This window comes from Chaetodon auriga, chromosome 6 (genome assembly GCF_051107435.1).
Source record: "Chaetodon auriga isolate fChaAug3 chromosome 6, fChaAug3.hap1, whole genome shotgun sequence".
In the NCBI taxonomy this organism is placed as follows: domain Eukaryota; kingdom Metazoa; phylum Chordata; class Actinopteri; order Chaetodontiformes; family Chaetodontidae; genus Chaetodon; species Chaetodon auriga.
In genome coordinates this window covers 19,918,901-19,932,626 of record NC_135079.1, presented here as the reverse complement: position 1 = coordinate 19,932,626, position 13,726 = coordinate 19,918,901, and the positions used below count along the sequence as shown (strand labels likewise).

General features: G+C 42.8%; 1 protein-coding gene across 1 annotated transcript in view; it reads left to right on the top strand.

The window, feature by feature from the left end:
* pard6a (par-6 family cell polarity regulator alpha) overlaps window positions 1-10,900 on the top strand; it is a 29,110-nt gene extending 18,210 nt beyond the window's left edge. The window contains exons 3-6 of the mRNA XM_076732592.1: window positions 3,397-3,686; window positions 3,913-4,038; window positions 4,408-4,607; window positions 5,206-10,900. Of these exons, the coding sequence (XP_076588707.1) occupies window positions 3,397-3,686; window positions 3,913-4,038; window positions 4,408-4,607; window positions 5,206-5,527 (938 nt within the window). The 3' untranslated portion in view covers window positions 5,528-10,900. The remainder of the gene's footprint in view (window positions 1-3,396; window positions 3,687-3,912; window positions 4,039-4,407; window positions 4,608-5,205) is intronic.
* Window positions 10,901-13,726: the final 2,826 nt, after the last annotated feature.

Genomic DNA, 13,726 nt, shown 5'->3' with positions numbered 1-13,726 from the left:
ATATAATCTGGTTAAGAGTGATTGTCAGATAGAAACAGAAACAAGACGTGCTGAAAACAGAGAGGGTGTGGTTGTTGCATTCTTCTCTGTGACGTTCAAAGCCAGAACACAAACAGCAGCTATCTAACAGAGAGTTTAAAGAAGGTGCCGTCAAACCGAGAGTATAATTGAAGATTTGTCACCCAGTCATGTGATGACTGGCATGACACATTGCCTCCAGAGAACAGGAAAAATGAGTGTGTAAACTGTGTTAACATGTCTGTAATGTTGCTTCCAACAAGTGATCCTGAGGTTAATCAAAAATCTGTTTTTTTTATTACTTTTACTATGCTGTATGTACAGGCAGAGATCAGTGGATAAATGGATCATATATGAGTCACATCCGGAGTGGAATAAACCTTTAAACCTTTCAGCCTGACGCCCGTCATCCTGCCTATTCAGCACACAGCAGTGCTTAAAGATGCTCCCAGAGCCCAGTAAAGGCTGTCGCTCATATGGTTCCCTGGTAGTAATAATCCACAGTGCGTCCGTGTGTGTATACATGCACACACACTGATAGAGGCAGCTGAAATGTCAAAGAAGGAGACAAAGAAAGAATCATCTGCTGCTGAACAACAATGGGATTATAGATTGAGATTAAATCTATCTTTGATTAATCTGCTTCAGTCTCAATCCAAGACCCAGACCATCCACAATTTGCTCAGACACAGAGTTCGTCTACAATCCTTCGGTATTAATCTTTAATCAGTAAGGCAAGTTAATGAGGGCTGTAGTCTTCGTTAAAGTGTCAGCATGGGGAGTGGTGGCAGTTTCACTGGGATGCACACATTCAGATTGGACAATCTAAAATCATCTTCTGATGTCGTTGTGAAAATGGGATTCAACACATTTTACATGCATCACTTACTAACATACAAGAGTTTGATCTGTTCTCCCCGTCATAGTACACACTGAAGCCTTTTGTGGACCACAAATTCTCAAACACAGGCCTTAATGCACCTCAACGACAGAGAGAACCAGACCTTCATGTAGAACAGGCCTCTTTAAGAGACGGGCCTTTAATTTGCTAATTTCTCCTGCTTTATTAGAATCATATTTTAGTATTTTCTAATCTGATTTTCCAGTGGTGTAAACTCAACAAAGCACAAACCTGCAAGAAATACCGTTTTTACTTCATTAAGTATTTACTTTTTTGATTGTTCATGAACTGCTCTGAATTACACAGAATACTTCCCTTAATAGTCTGATCATTCCCCTTCCTGTCGGGCTTTTAATTTGAACCAGAGGAAAGGTGTTACCCTTCTGAAGAAAGCATTGAGCATCGCTGACAGTTGGTTACAAGCACTCTAAAAAGGCTGAGTCGGAGCAACCAGAAGTTAATTAGTCAATGAATTCACGATGTGATGAGTAAAGGGCGACACACACCACACCCATGCATGGACCCACCCAGGCAGGACTTTCAAAGGCTCAAATTAATTAGAATGACCAAATAGAAAAGTACTCAAAGAGGTCTATCTCTGTGTTTATACCATGTTAGAAAAAAAAAATTAAACTTATACAAAACACTCAGGTCATTTAGAAAAAATCTGTTGAGGAGCCTCGAGGTTGGGTTTGTTTCACAGGAGGACCCTCAGTTCCCGGTTCTCATTCGTTCCCAAAAGTGTGAGTCCCTGATTTAGAAATCCAACATGCTTCATATTTCAGGAGGACTTCCCTCGGGTTGCCTGCTGGTCTGGAAATTTGATCTCTCTCACGGCCAGTACACCAGCCTGAGACGTCGGCGATGTCTCATATGTGCAAAATTAAGGGCAAACCGACTTTGTTTGCATTTCTAATAGTAGAACAATGTTCTGCATTTCTAGTCTTCAGATATCTGGTTGTCATGCTGATGTTGTCCTTTACCACAAGGACTCCTGATAAGGAATATAACTCTATGGTTGTACATGAAATTGTGCCGTGGATTTTGTGTTCTTTTCCTGTCACAGAGGGGAAAAAGGAATTGCACATTGCATGTGTTGGCATTGTGTGCATCGACCACATTAACTTGCATTATTTTGCTTTATCAACTGTTATTTGAATACCAACTTCTATTTTAGAAATTATGGTAGATCATAATGAATTCTGGTCTTTTGCAATGAGAGAAACATCTGGACAAGCACAGATAGTTTGCTGTGTTTGACTGACCAGTATTACTGGATGTGGTTTCACTTTTAGTTATTGTTTTATTATAATGAGTGTTTGCAGCTGAGGTTTTAGCTGAGTTGAATTGATAGTTGTTGAAGTTTTAGAAGTAGCCTCAAAGTGGTTTTCAGGAGTCGCAGTCATGGAATTGGTTATGGAGGAAGAAGTCAGGAATATTTCTTTATTCAATATCCCGTCTTTTTAATCTAATATCTTTTTGGTGAAGTCATGCTGTCAGCTGATCACTGATGTAGCTGCATGGAGAGATGCATGGCAAAACAAACAGAAGAGAGAAGGAGGAAAGAGATATGGTGATGCCCATGGTGAAGGGTGAGAGTAGGAAATTATGTGAATATTGTAATCCAAATATTTAGAAATTCCCCTTGCACATACAGTCAGAGTAATGGACCCCGAAATGAAATTTTACACAGAGAATAATATTTTTGGACTGAGTTGTATTAATGTTCCTCCAAACGAAAAAGAGGAAAAATATTTCGATGTACTGTTCCACTTGATTAGATTACATAGACAAACCTGTGATGGTGCTCTGAAAGTATGTGAATGACCCTTCCTCTCCCTTTGGCACCTCTTCCTCACCTTTCTGTGAATGGGGTCACCCCGGCTTCACGTCCCCACAGCCTCCTCATCAAAGCTGATTGTCAGCAGTTCTGTGAAATCTAGATTTCAGTGAAGCTTTTAGAGTCCACTGCCCATCTTCCTTTCATTCCTTTAATTATTACTACAACACCTGCATGTTTCCATTATTTTATGTTAGAGCAGGTTTAAGCAGCTAAAATACTTAATATGAATCTAAGCCACGAAATAATGCATATTATTTTGCAGTGTTATCGCTAGTATGTCTGCAGTAGTATGACTGTGGTATGCATGGTGTATGCTGTGTTAGCCTGAACCTGTATTGCACTCATAACTGTGTACTCCAGCTGTGTCATTAAGTGTTAACATTGCTCCTGCAAACATACATGAAATGTGTGTTAGCATTTTAAAATGGGGAGTGCAGTCACTCAACATGGTGTACTGTGTGCTAAAGTGTTAGCATGGAACAGCTAAGTTATATTTAAATGCAAAATTTTTTTGATATTTCTTCTAATTACATTTACTTTAAAAAATCCCCATAACTGTAAATTTTTAAATGTTTTTAAAAGCATCACAGTATAAATAATGAACTCTTCCATCCCTCTGTGTGTCTTCCTTCAGAGGATGAACCAGTCGTTTTTGCCACCAACTCCCTCCAGAGGCGTAAAAAGGGGCTGGGCTTAACCGGACTGCGCACCACCGGCTCAGGCTCCACCCACTCAAAGAACAAAACGGGCCTTATGATCGGCATGCCGCAGAACTTCAGACAGATCTCATCCATCATCGATGTGGACATCCTACCTGAGACGCACCGGCGTGTACGACTCCACAAGCACGGTACCCACAAACCACTGGGCTTCTACATCCGAGACGGGGTGAGCGTGCGGGTGACACCGCAGGGCGTGGAGAAGGTGAGAAGATTATTACGGTTCAACCCACGCACAGTTCTACACAACATTCCATCGGTTGTTATAATCAGAAATGATAACAAATTGATCTTTACTATAATCGGTAGTTGTTCGACTAATCGACAAATTGACTGCTGTCTGTGTCATAGATTTGTTGATATGAAATCTAAGTTCTCAGGTAGTGAAACATGTGGCAGAGAGATTTAATCAGCTCTTTTGCCTTCTGCAGGTTCCGGGGGTGTTCATATCTCGTCTGGTACGTGGTGGTCTGGCAGAAAGCACAGGGCTGCTGGGAGTCAATGACGAGATCCTTGAGGTCAACGGCATCGATGTAGCAGGAAAATCTTTGGATCAGGTAATCACAGCGTCCAACATTAATCTTCCTGGAGACCTTCCAAGCCCCAGCAAAAGATTAAGTGTGATGAATCAAGTACTGTGCAAATCTTTTTCTTTTTGACATAAAATGTTGTGGTTCAAAGGTCATACAGTAATATTTAACAGTGAGACAGTAAAAGGGACAGATGTTCACTGATCAAATCTTTTGTCACACTACAATAAATACTTTTCTTATTTTTTGCCTCGAGTTTTAGAGCCACGTCTGATTTTTCACTTTGGTTGTAGTCTGATGAATTAAATGGTTCACTCACTGAATTTGCTGGGGAAATAAACAAATCCTTGAAGTTTGCACTACTTTCAGATGACACGTCTCTGTGTGTCATTTCAGGTTACAGACATGATGGTGGCCAACAGTCACAACCTCATTGTGACAGTCAAGCCGGCCAATCAGAGGAACAATGTGGTGCATCGTGGGAGTAAAACCTCAATGGGTAACTCTGGTTCTGTCGGCTCAGCTGGATCCACTGGCTCTGCTCCATCACATGACTCACCAAGCCCCGCCTCGCAGAGCAACCCCATTACTGCAAGGTAAGACATGGTCAGGATAGATGGACTTTTTTGCACTGTAGCCACTGGTAATGAATACTGTGTTGTGCACAACACAGTGTGCAATGCAAAGCTTCACTAATCAATATTTGTATCTAAACAGTGGATGTAATGACTATATGTAATGTAAAGGTGTCATTCATATTGATGATCCCACAGACTGATGACACATGACCATCAGTTCCCCAGTTCCTAAGCTTTTAAGCCTCTTTTAGCTCCCTGTTTTGGTTTGACAACAGACAACTTTAGTGTTTTGGTGAAGTCTCACTGCTCTCATCAGTCTTGCTTCTGGCAGCATCAGCAGCTGTTTTCAGTGGAAAAGCTCTGATACACTTCGTGTACTCCACCTGTTCAGCAGCACTCAGCAGACAGACACAGTTGGAAACTAGCTGGTGAACATAGTGGAACATTTAGCAGCCGAAGAGAGCCAGATCTTTTTCTCAGGAGTGGGCAGAGAGCACAGAGGAGAGTGCGTGTTGGGCTTTGACTCATTTTTGGCACAACAATGTGTTACACGTCTGTAGTAGAGTGTCATTTTTAGATTAATAATTGCTTGCCCTGTCGTCTGTTGTTACCATAGCAACAGCATTGCGGAGGGCGACAGCGATGATGAAGATGACGATGGCGACCTCATTCTGGAGAACGACTGCCTGACACCCTTCAGCTCCCAGCAGGTGACCAACAGCAACAACACTAACCTCAACAGAGACTCACCGAGCAACAGGCCGCACAACCCCTCTGCGGTTAGGCCCCTCCCACAGAGCGTCTCATTGCCCAATAGCGTTGGAGCAACCCTGAGCGACAGCTCCATGATGATGTCCAATCACAACGGAAACCCCGCCCACACCTCGAGTAGCAGTCAGGAGAGCATGAGAGAGGACGGAAACATAATAACACTGTAACCATGACAACACTGACAGCGACACTGTCACAGTGAGGACTGAGGAATGTTACAAGCAGAGTGCTGTTACCGTGACAACTACAGATGGCTGTTCTCCCGTCAGCCAGGTGACTCGGCGGCACTTTTTTGTTTTAAAGGTTCTTCCTGTTGATGAAAGTGATGGTTTGTCTTTTTAAAGTTGAGGAGTTTCTCACAGCTGCGGAGCCCCGACGGCGCAGCAGAGGTACAGACACAGGGTTCAGCTCGCTTCTTACCCCTCTGATCATGGACTTTCACAATCTACAGGTGCAACAACACCGACTCTTTACATGTCTGAAGCAAATGGTACTGGCTAAGTACTGGAGTGTGTAGTGCTGCATTGTCAGGCTCCGCACAGAAAAGATCATTTATACTCTGATTAGGGAAATGTTCCAGTTAACTGATCAATGTGGTCTGATGGAGAGCAACACGACTGAGAGGGAATTGCAAAAAGCTCCTGTAAAAGCCATAGTTTGATGTCAAAATATTTCCTCTCTATTCCAAAATTGCTTTTGAAGTACTACAAAACCTGCACCAATCAGAAACATCACTCTAACTGCAGATTAGCTGACTCACTGACTCCAGCTAGACAATGGAAAGAACAAAATCACGTTATCGTTAACGGCTCTGTTTTCCTGGCAGCACAACAAGCAGCACAAGCAGCGCTCGAGCAGTTTGGTATTTTCCTGACTTTGAATCAGTGTCGCCTGTCTGTGTGGTGTTTTTGTGTCCAGCACAGAGCGCACGGTGCACAGGTGGAGGACAGGAACAAAAAGGTTGGAGGCTCATTCATATGAAGTGGTGCAAAGTGAGTCATTGGTATTTTTTTTTGGTGGGGGGGGTGGCAGGGGGCGGATTGGTCCTTTGACTTTGTTTGGAGAGCAAAGTCACTCTGCTGGTGATTTTATCAGCACGAGCAAAGTAAATACCTGGGGCCAGAAAAGGAATAATCTTAAAGAAGTCAACCTAACGAGCTACAACTTGCTTTCCAGATACATTTAAATTGACATGTAAAATCAAAAAGACATTCAACTTCATTTAATCTGTTTTAAGCAGGATTGTTGATAAATCAGTCTGCATTTATCTGACTGAGTTTGAAAGCAACAGGACACATGTATCATCTATTTTGAGGCATGTAATATTACAAATATTAAATCTAAGAAGCTGAGAGGCATCAGTCCCCCTGCCCTCCTCAGCCATGCAAGCCCGTACCTCACAAGCACACACACACGCACACACACTATTAACCATTAGGCAGTAGGGGTCAAAATAAGGAAATTCCTGTCATGTTTGAATAGTGCAGTGCAGTGTGGCACACAGTGTTTTTATCCTCTTATCAGGGTCGTATAAACCTGTGTGTGTGAGGGAGAGAGGCCACGTCTCGTTGCTGGAGCTCTGGGGGTATTGCCTTACAGCCAGAAATGTTGCTGGCCTTGTAGTCACACACTGCACTCTTTCTTTACTGTCCTCCTCTGTCTCACATTCTGCTTCCAATTACACCCAAATATTTTCGGTGCGACTGTCAAACTGAATCAATATCACAATAATGTTTACAAAACAATATCCGCTATATGATGCGCAACAGAAGATGTGCAAGTGATAATAAACCCTGTCTGCCTGCCCGAACTACAGTTACTCTGTATGCTATGATATCCTAATAGAAGTGTTATCCAGAGCTCCACAGTCTGCTTGTATTTAGTGTCCTCTCAGTCAAAATGCTCCTTCAGTACCCTCTTAGTCTAATCCTGCTCAGTGCAGTTCTTGTGCTTGAAGACAGGTAGAAGAAAACCCTTTTCACAGCGCTCAAAGTGAGCCAGTACTCACAGATTCGCAGTGCAGACACTTCTACGTTGACTTTATCTTCCCACAAGCTGCCCGTTCCCTTTTCTGCCTGGGCGATTCATAATGGCCCAAAGGAAACTTCATTTCCCAGGGGTCACTCTGTGAAGCTGTCGCTGGGTAGTCTGAGTGATGATACATTAACCTTACAGTAATGTTAGACGGGCTACAAAAGGGCACGAGGAGTCAGACACAGCAGAGCTTTGAAGGTCAGATCCTTCCCAACCAGCACTTAATGCAGGTCTGAAGCACAAAGATTACGTTCCAGTCACTCCTAGCAGCAAAGAGCCTGTTGATGTGGCAAACTGCAATGATTGAAATGGTTGATACCTAAATTACCCTATTATCTTTATTTCTCTGTAGAAACTCAGAATGTAACACTTCACGATTGGCTGACACACACACCAACATGTGAGTACAGAAAGTACTGGTGGCGAGCAAAAGTCAAGCAAACTGTGTAGACATAGAAACTATTTAATCCACTGAAAGGCTGCTTTTCATTGGGTAAGAAGAGCTAACATTCTAACCATTAAGGACATACTGACTAACCACTGATTGAACAATCGACCAATCAGGGCGTTCTAGGTGCATTTCCATCATGGCCCTGCATAGCTAGCCTTTGAGGATAACATGTATGAAATATACTTCCAGGAAAATGGCAGATAAATGTAATTTTACTGAAACATACTTTTATTGTGTCTTAGCTTCTGAGGGAGTGAAGCAGTTTGTGAGACATCATCATTTCTGGTCAGCCACTTATACTGAAAGGTCATCGCGTTATATGAAGTCTTACAGGAGAAAAACAAGTATTGATTTTCATAAGAGCCGCAACCTTTTCAAAGTACCATGAATCTGCCCTGCTCTCCAACGCCTGAAACACTTTGTCTGATAGCCCTTTCTCACAGGGTTAACCCCTGATGGACCCATTCATCTGGGACAGCCATCACAGGTTAACTCCTGGTCAACACTCATTCATATATTTTATATATACTTGTGTATACTTATATAAACCATAAAATTACACAGGATTACATTCAATAATTACCTGATTAGAGGTTCAGATGGGCATTGTATTTCCCTGCAGCAGACCAGTTATTCCAGCCACATCCAGTACTATTTGTGCAGTGCAGCCTGATGTAACTGCCTCCTGCTCCTTCAAATTACAATTAAAATGCAGATGAAGCTTTCCAGGGAGGCCGAGCTGCCATGGAGGCAGTAGATGTAGCATCTCCAATCAAACCCTGCTGCTTATTGTCGTTAAACTAAGGTACTGAGCTTGGAAATGAAACCCTCAACACGAAACCAAGTTGAATCTGTGTTGGACGCCAGGTAATACACACTGTCATGCTGCCTATTAAAATGCAACCAGTGAACAGCTGCATGTGTTTTAAGGAGCGCATGAGGAGTGCTTGATTTATTTACAGGAAACATAAATCAAGTGCACCAGACCTGAATATATAAGTTTGATGTCAGCAATTGCTTAATGCACACTCACACTCTCTCTCTCTCTCTCTCTCTCTCTCACACACACACACACACACACACACACACATGTATACACAATCACACGTTTTTAATTTTAATGTGTGTTATTGTAGATTATGAAACAAAGGAGATTTTCATTATGTGGGAGAAGTTTTTATGTAAGAGATCGTTTTATAATATGTGTAAAATATGGAGAGTATTTTTCTTATTCTTGTACTTTTAAATTGTATATGAGAGGTGACGGGCGATGAGGCGAGCAGCACGCGTGTGGTCGGCTGTTGCTGAATGTGTTCACATGCACACGATGTTCTGCTGGCGTGTTGTTTTAGGAGCTTAGTTAAAGATGAAGGATGTCTTTTTCAGACACAGGTATTTCTAAATTAAGGTTAAACTTTAGTTCTGCTTTGATTTGTAATGAAGGCATGCCTCAGTGTTCCATGATAATGCTGGAAATCCTGGAATATTCCCCGAAATGAAGGACCATCGGTGTGCATGTCAGCGCAGTCATTCCAAGGTTCACGTGTTGGTGCTTATCATGGTTTGTAACTTAATCCATAATTGTATAGATTATTTATCCTCGCTGTTATATGATTGGCACTTTGTGTCCCAACAAGCACAGGGTTTGAACTCGTGGAGACAAACACTGAGCAACTGATGGTCATTTAAAGGCAAACCCCAACAACAAAAATCAAGAGTACAACAGAATTAAAGAAACAGTCTGATATTCTTACCCAGAGTCAGATTAAGAGATCAGTGTATCTCTGTGTGGCAAGTACACAGATCCAGGGCGTGCTTATCCCAGCTTAGCACAAAGAACAGAACAGGAGGAAACTGCTGGCCGAGCTCTGACTTTGCTGAACTCCTAAACAGTCGTAATTATGCTGATTTTTCTTAACCAACCACAGTCAGGTGTTGCCAGGTGGACAATAATCAGGATATTTGCACTAAATAAAGTCTCAGTTTGATTACTAAAATGGTCAAACAGCATGGAGCTGATCTCAGAGGCAGTGGCTGGCACGGCTCACAGCCTGTCATAAACTCTCTCATTTGCATAGTGTGCCCTGCACTGTCGAACCATGTACCCTCAATCTGAAGTCTTTGATTATTTGTTTGCAGCTGGCAGCATCTTGACTCTTGTTGTCTGTATTAAACACTGTCAAATTAAGCTGATTTTGTGTGGTTTGGTAAGTCGCTTCCAAGCTACTATTTACATTGTGTAGAGCCCAAATCAGACAGCGCTGAGTTCTTGGAAGGTGTATTTTCTCCATCTTTGATGATGCTAGTCACCAGTGTTCTTGCTGAACCAGGCCTAACACATCCTGGATGTAACTCTGTGCCGGACAAACAGATGAAACTGATCTTCTCATGTGATTCTGGATAAGAGCATAAGCAAGCATGTATCTCAAAACATCAGAGCGGGCCTTGAGCTCATGTAGCTGGATCAGCCTCACACTCATTATTGTGATGAATTTCATGTAACAAACACAAACAAATGGTTGAACGACTTAAAAGGTGGAGGCGGCGTGACGTCTCCCCTCTAAACCACACTGCTGAAGTTCGGCTTTGAACCGCCAACCGGCGCTTGTGATGATCATGTTGCCAAACCCCTCAATGTCACATCACTGTTAAACTCTCTGTATGCAGCCCATCTTCATCACAGCAGGAGGTGGACGTGGAGACGGTTCAGACGGTCGTGTGGTTAAGCAAAAAACAAGGACGTCCTCCCCTGACCGGACAAGCTTTTAGAAAACAAAGGAAGTGCCTTTTTGAGTGAGGATGCCTGTGTTTCGCTGGACGCGACGTCCTGTGTGATGAACAGCTGAAGCACCTCAGCGCAGCAGGTGGTGTCAGGTGATGGAGGACGGCAGGACTTACCTGCCTGATGAAGGTTTCTTATGAAGACGTGTGTGATATGTGTGACCTGCACCGGGCACACAGCTGGTTCTGCAGTATAAGAGTCTATACCTAAACTGTGAATGTCATTTGGAGATGAAATAAGATGGTTATCAAAAATAAAGTATTATTGAAAGGCAGAAAGATTATCTTCGTTTGTAATAGTCCACTTTCCTTTTCCTCCTCTGTTTCTTTCCTTCCTTCTTATCTCATTTCCTTCTTTCCATCCTTCTTTGTTTTTCCCTTTTCTCTTATTGATCTTTCCTTTCCTTCACTGCCAGCCTCATGTTGTCTTTCCTTTCCTTTTCCCTGTCTCATTTCTTTCCTGCCATCAGTCATGTTTTTTCACCCTTCCTATTTTTCTTTCACTCCTCCCTTTCTTTTCTCATTTCTTTCTTATGCAATGCTTTCCTCTATGTTTTCTGTCTTTCTTCCTTCCTATCCAGTCCTTCCATTTTCCTTCTTTCCTCCTCTTTGCTTTCCTTCCTTACTTTCTTGTTACTTGTATTTTAATTCATTCAAGTGTCTCTTTTCTGTGATCTTTCACAGAGTGAGCGTTCACAGTTGTCCTCTCTTCAGTGACAGAACGCTGCATTACAGGACAATGTACCATCATATTTGAGTGTGGTCAGATCAGGCTGAAGAGACGTTCATGTAGAGTTAGCCCCTCTATGCTTAAACCAGCAGAGAGCAGCATAGCGGCAGATCTCTGCTCACACAATGTTCACTGGTCCTCTTTCAGGCCTGCGGTTAATCCCAGACCCGCTTCAGGGTGAACGTAGGTTTAAGTTCATACGTCACCTCTCCCCCAGCCTCCCTGCCAAAGAAAAAAGGAAGAAATGTCCAAACTGATTCCAGCGGCAGCGTGATGAAATCTAGCAGCGTTGGCCAGAAATGTGATCAGTCCAAACAGAGGTGATATCCATGACAGGATTAGCTAAACCAAACACTGCCGCTATTTGCTTAACTGAGGCTAATAGAGGCTGTTTATATGGTTGGAGGAAATGGAGCTTTGAGTGGTGGGGTGTATGAAGAGGACAGAGAGGTCACAGTGCTCAGATGGAGGTTCTCTGGGTGTGGTTTAAGCAGCTACAGAAGCTTATCAGGCTACAGCTGCACAGAACGCCTTCATTCAATACAGTGACGTGATCAGACCCTGCAGCACAACACTGGAGGGCTCCAGCCTGCAAAGCTGGGGTCATGTGACTGATGGGGGTCATCCACAATATATCAGTGGAGTAACCCAGCTAGCTCTGCTAATAGTGAACTAAGCTGCTAGATCTGCTTGGTGTTCCTGAGCACATGTATTAATGTCCTTACTACAATCACAAAGTGGTGAACCTCGCTCCATCTTTGCTTGTGATCGACTGAGCCTTTCCAGGACTCCCCTTTCATACCCAACCATGATACTATCACCTGTTACCAATCAACCTGTTTACCTGTGGAATGTTCCAAACAGGTGTTTTTGGAGCATTCCACAACTTTCCCAGTCTTTAGCTGCTCCTGTCCCAACTTGTTTGAAACATGTTGCTGCATCAAATTCAGAATAAACATATTTCTACAAAAATCTATGATGTTGATGAGATAAAACATTAAATATATATACATCTGCCCCTGGAACAACATCTGAACTGCAGTCTCTGTCTGGTGTGTTACTGCCTGAGTGGAGACAGGTGTGCCCGAGCCGGAGCTGCATCAAGCTGCATCTTATCCTGTAATCAAGACTCCTATAAGGACTCAGCTCTGCCGCATCCACACCACCAGACTGTACTTCCTGTTCAGTCAGTCTGCGTTTTAAGCCTTTTCTAGTACATATGAGCTTTTTGCCTTTTTACCTCTGGCTGATCCTATTTCTCCTCTCCCTCCCTGCAGCTCTGTCTGCTCCGTCAGCCCTTCGTCTGGTCAGCTGTGCTCCTCAGCCCCGGACCCTTGCGTCTACCCACTCCAGCTCCTCACTCTCTGGACTCAGCTCAATGTTTCCAGCCATCCCTCCTGCCCAGCTCCTCTCCATCTCCATCCTTTCTGCCCTTACAATAAATAATTCTCTTTATTCAGACTCCAGTCTGCTAACCTCAGTGGGTCTCACACCAGGGTTCACTTGCTCACCCTTAAAAATTTGACTATGTTGGTTTATTAAGTAGCCCTGCACATTCCATCTATGGCATGTCTGTCCATCCTGGGAGAGGGATCCCTCCTCTGTTGCTCTTCCTGAGGTTTCTTCCATACTTTTCCCCCATGAAAGGGTTTTTCGGCCGAGTCCTTCCTTATCTGAATAAAAATAGATGGTGTTGTATATTTTACACATTGATAAGCCTTTTGAGGCAAATGTGTGATTTGTAATATTGGGGTAGATAAAATCAATCAGTTGGTATCATAATCTAATTTAGCAATGTTTCCACCTTAGATATGTCTACTATATATTAGATGTATCCACATAATATATGTGCTTAACTACTATATCTAGTGACCAAATAATATTTGCTTGTGTAATGCTTGCCTACATCTACCTAGGTGAGAGGAAAATCTACTCAGTCAGCAGTCACATCTGAGAGTGTTTGAATGAGTAAAAGCAGGCTGATGATGAATGATTTTTGATCCTGCTGCTGCAAGTTTTGATGCCTCTAATTATCTTACGTCATATCATTGAGTACAAAACACTTCATCCGTCAGTTACCCTTTCCATGAAATCTCCCAATCAGGTTTCCTACTATCGACTGCTGCCCCCTGGTGGACAAAAAGACACACTGCAGCCAAAGAGACCGAGACAAAAAGATGTAAAGAGCATCTTCCATCATTTATTCAGAGCATTTTTTTTCCCTCTTCTGTTGCTTTATATACAGCAAGCAGAAATCTGTACATAGAACATTATTCATGCATTAAAAATACAAAGAGGTAAACGTAACAATTCACTGTTTCACTGTCATTGTTACAGCATAAGCAGAGCTGTCATGATAAGTTGCTGATG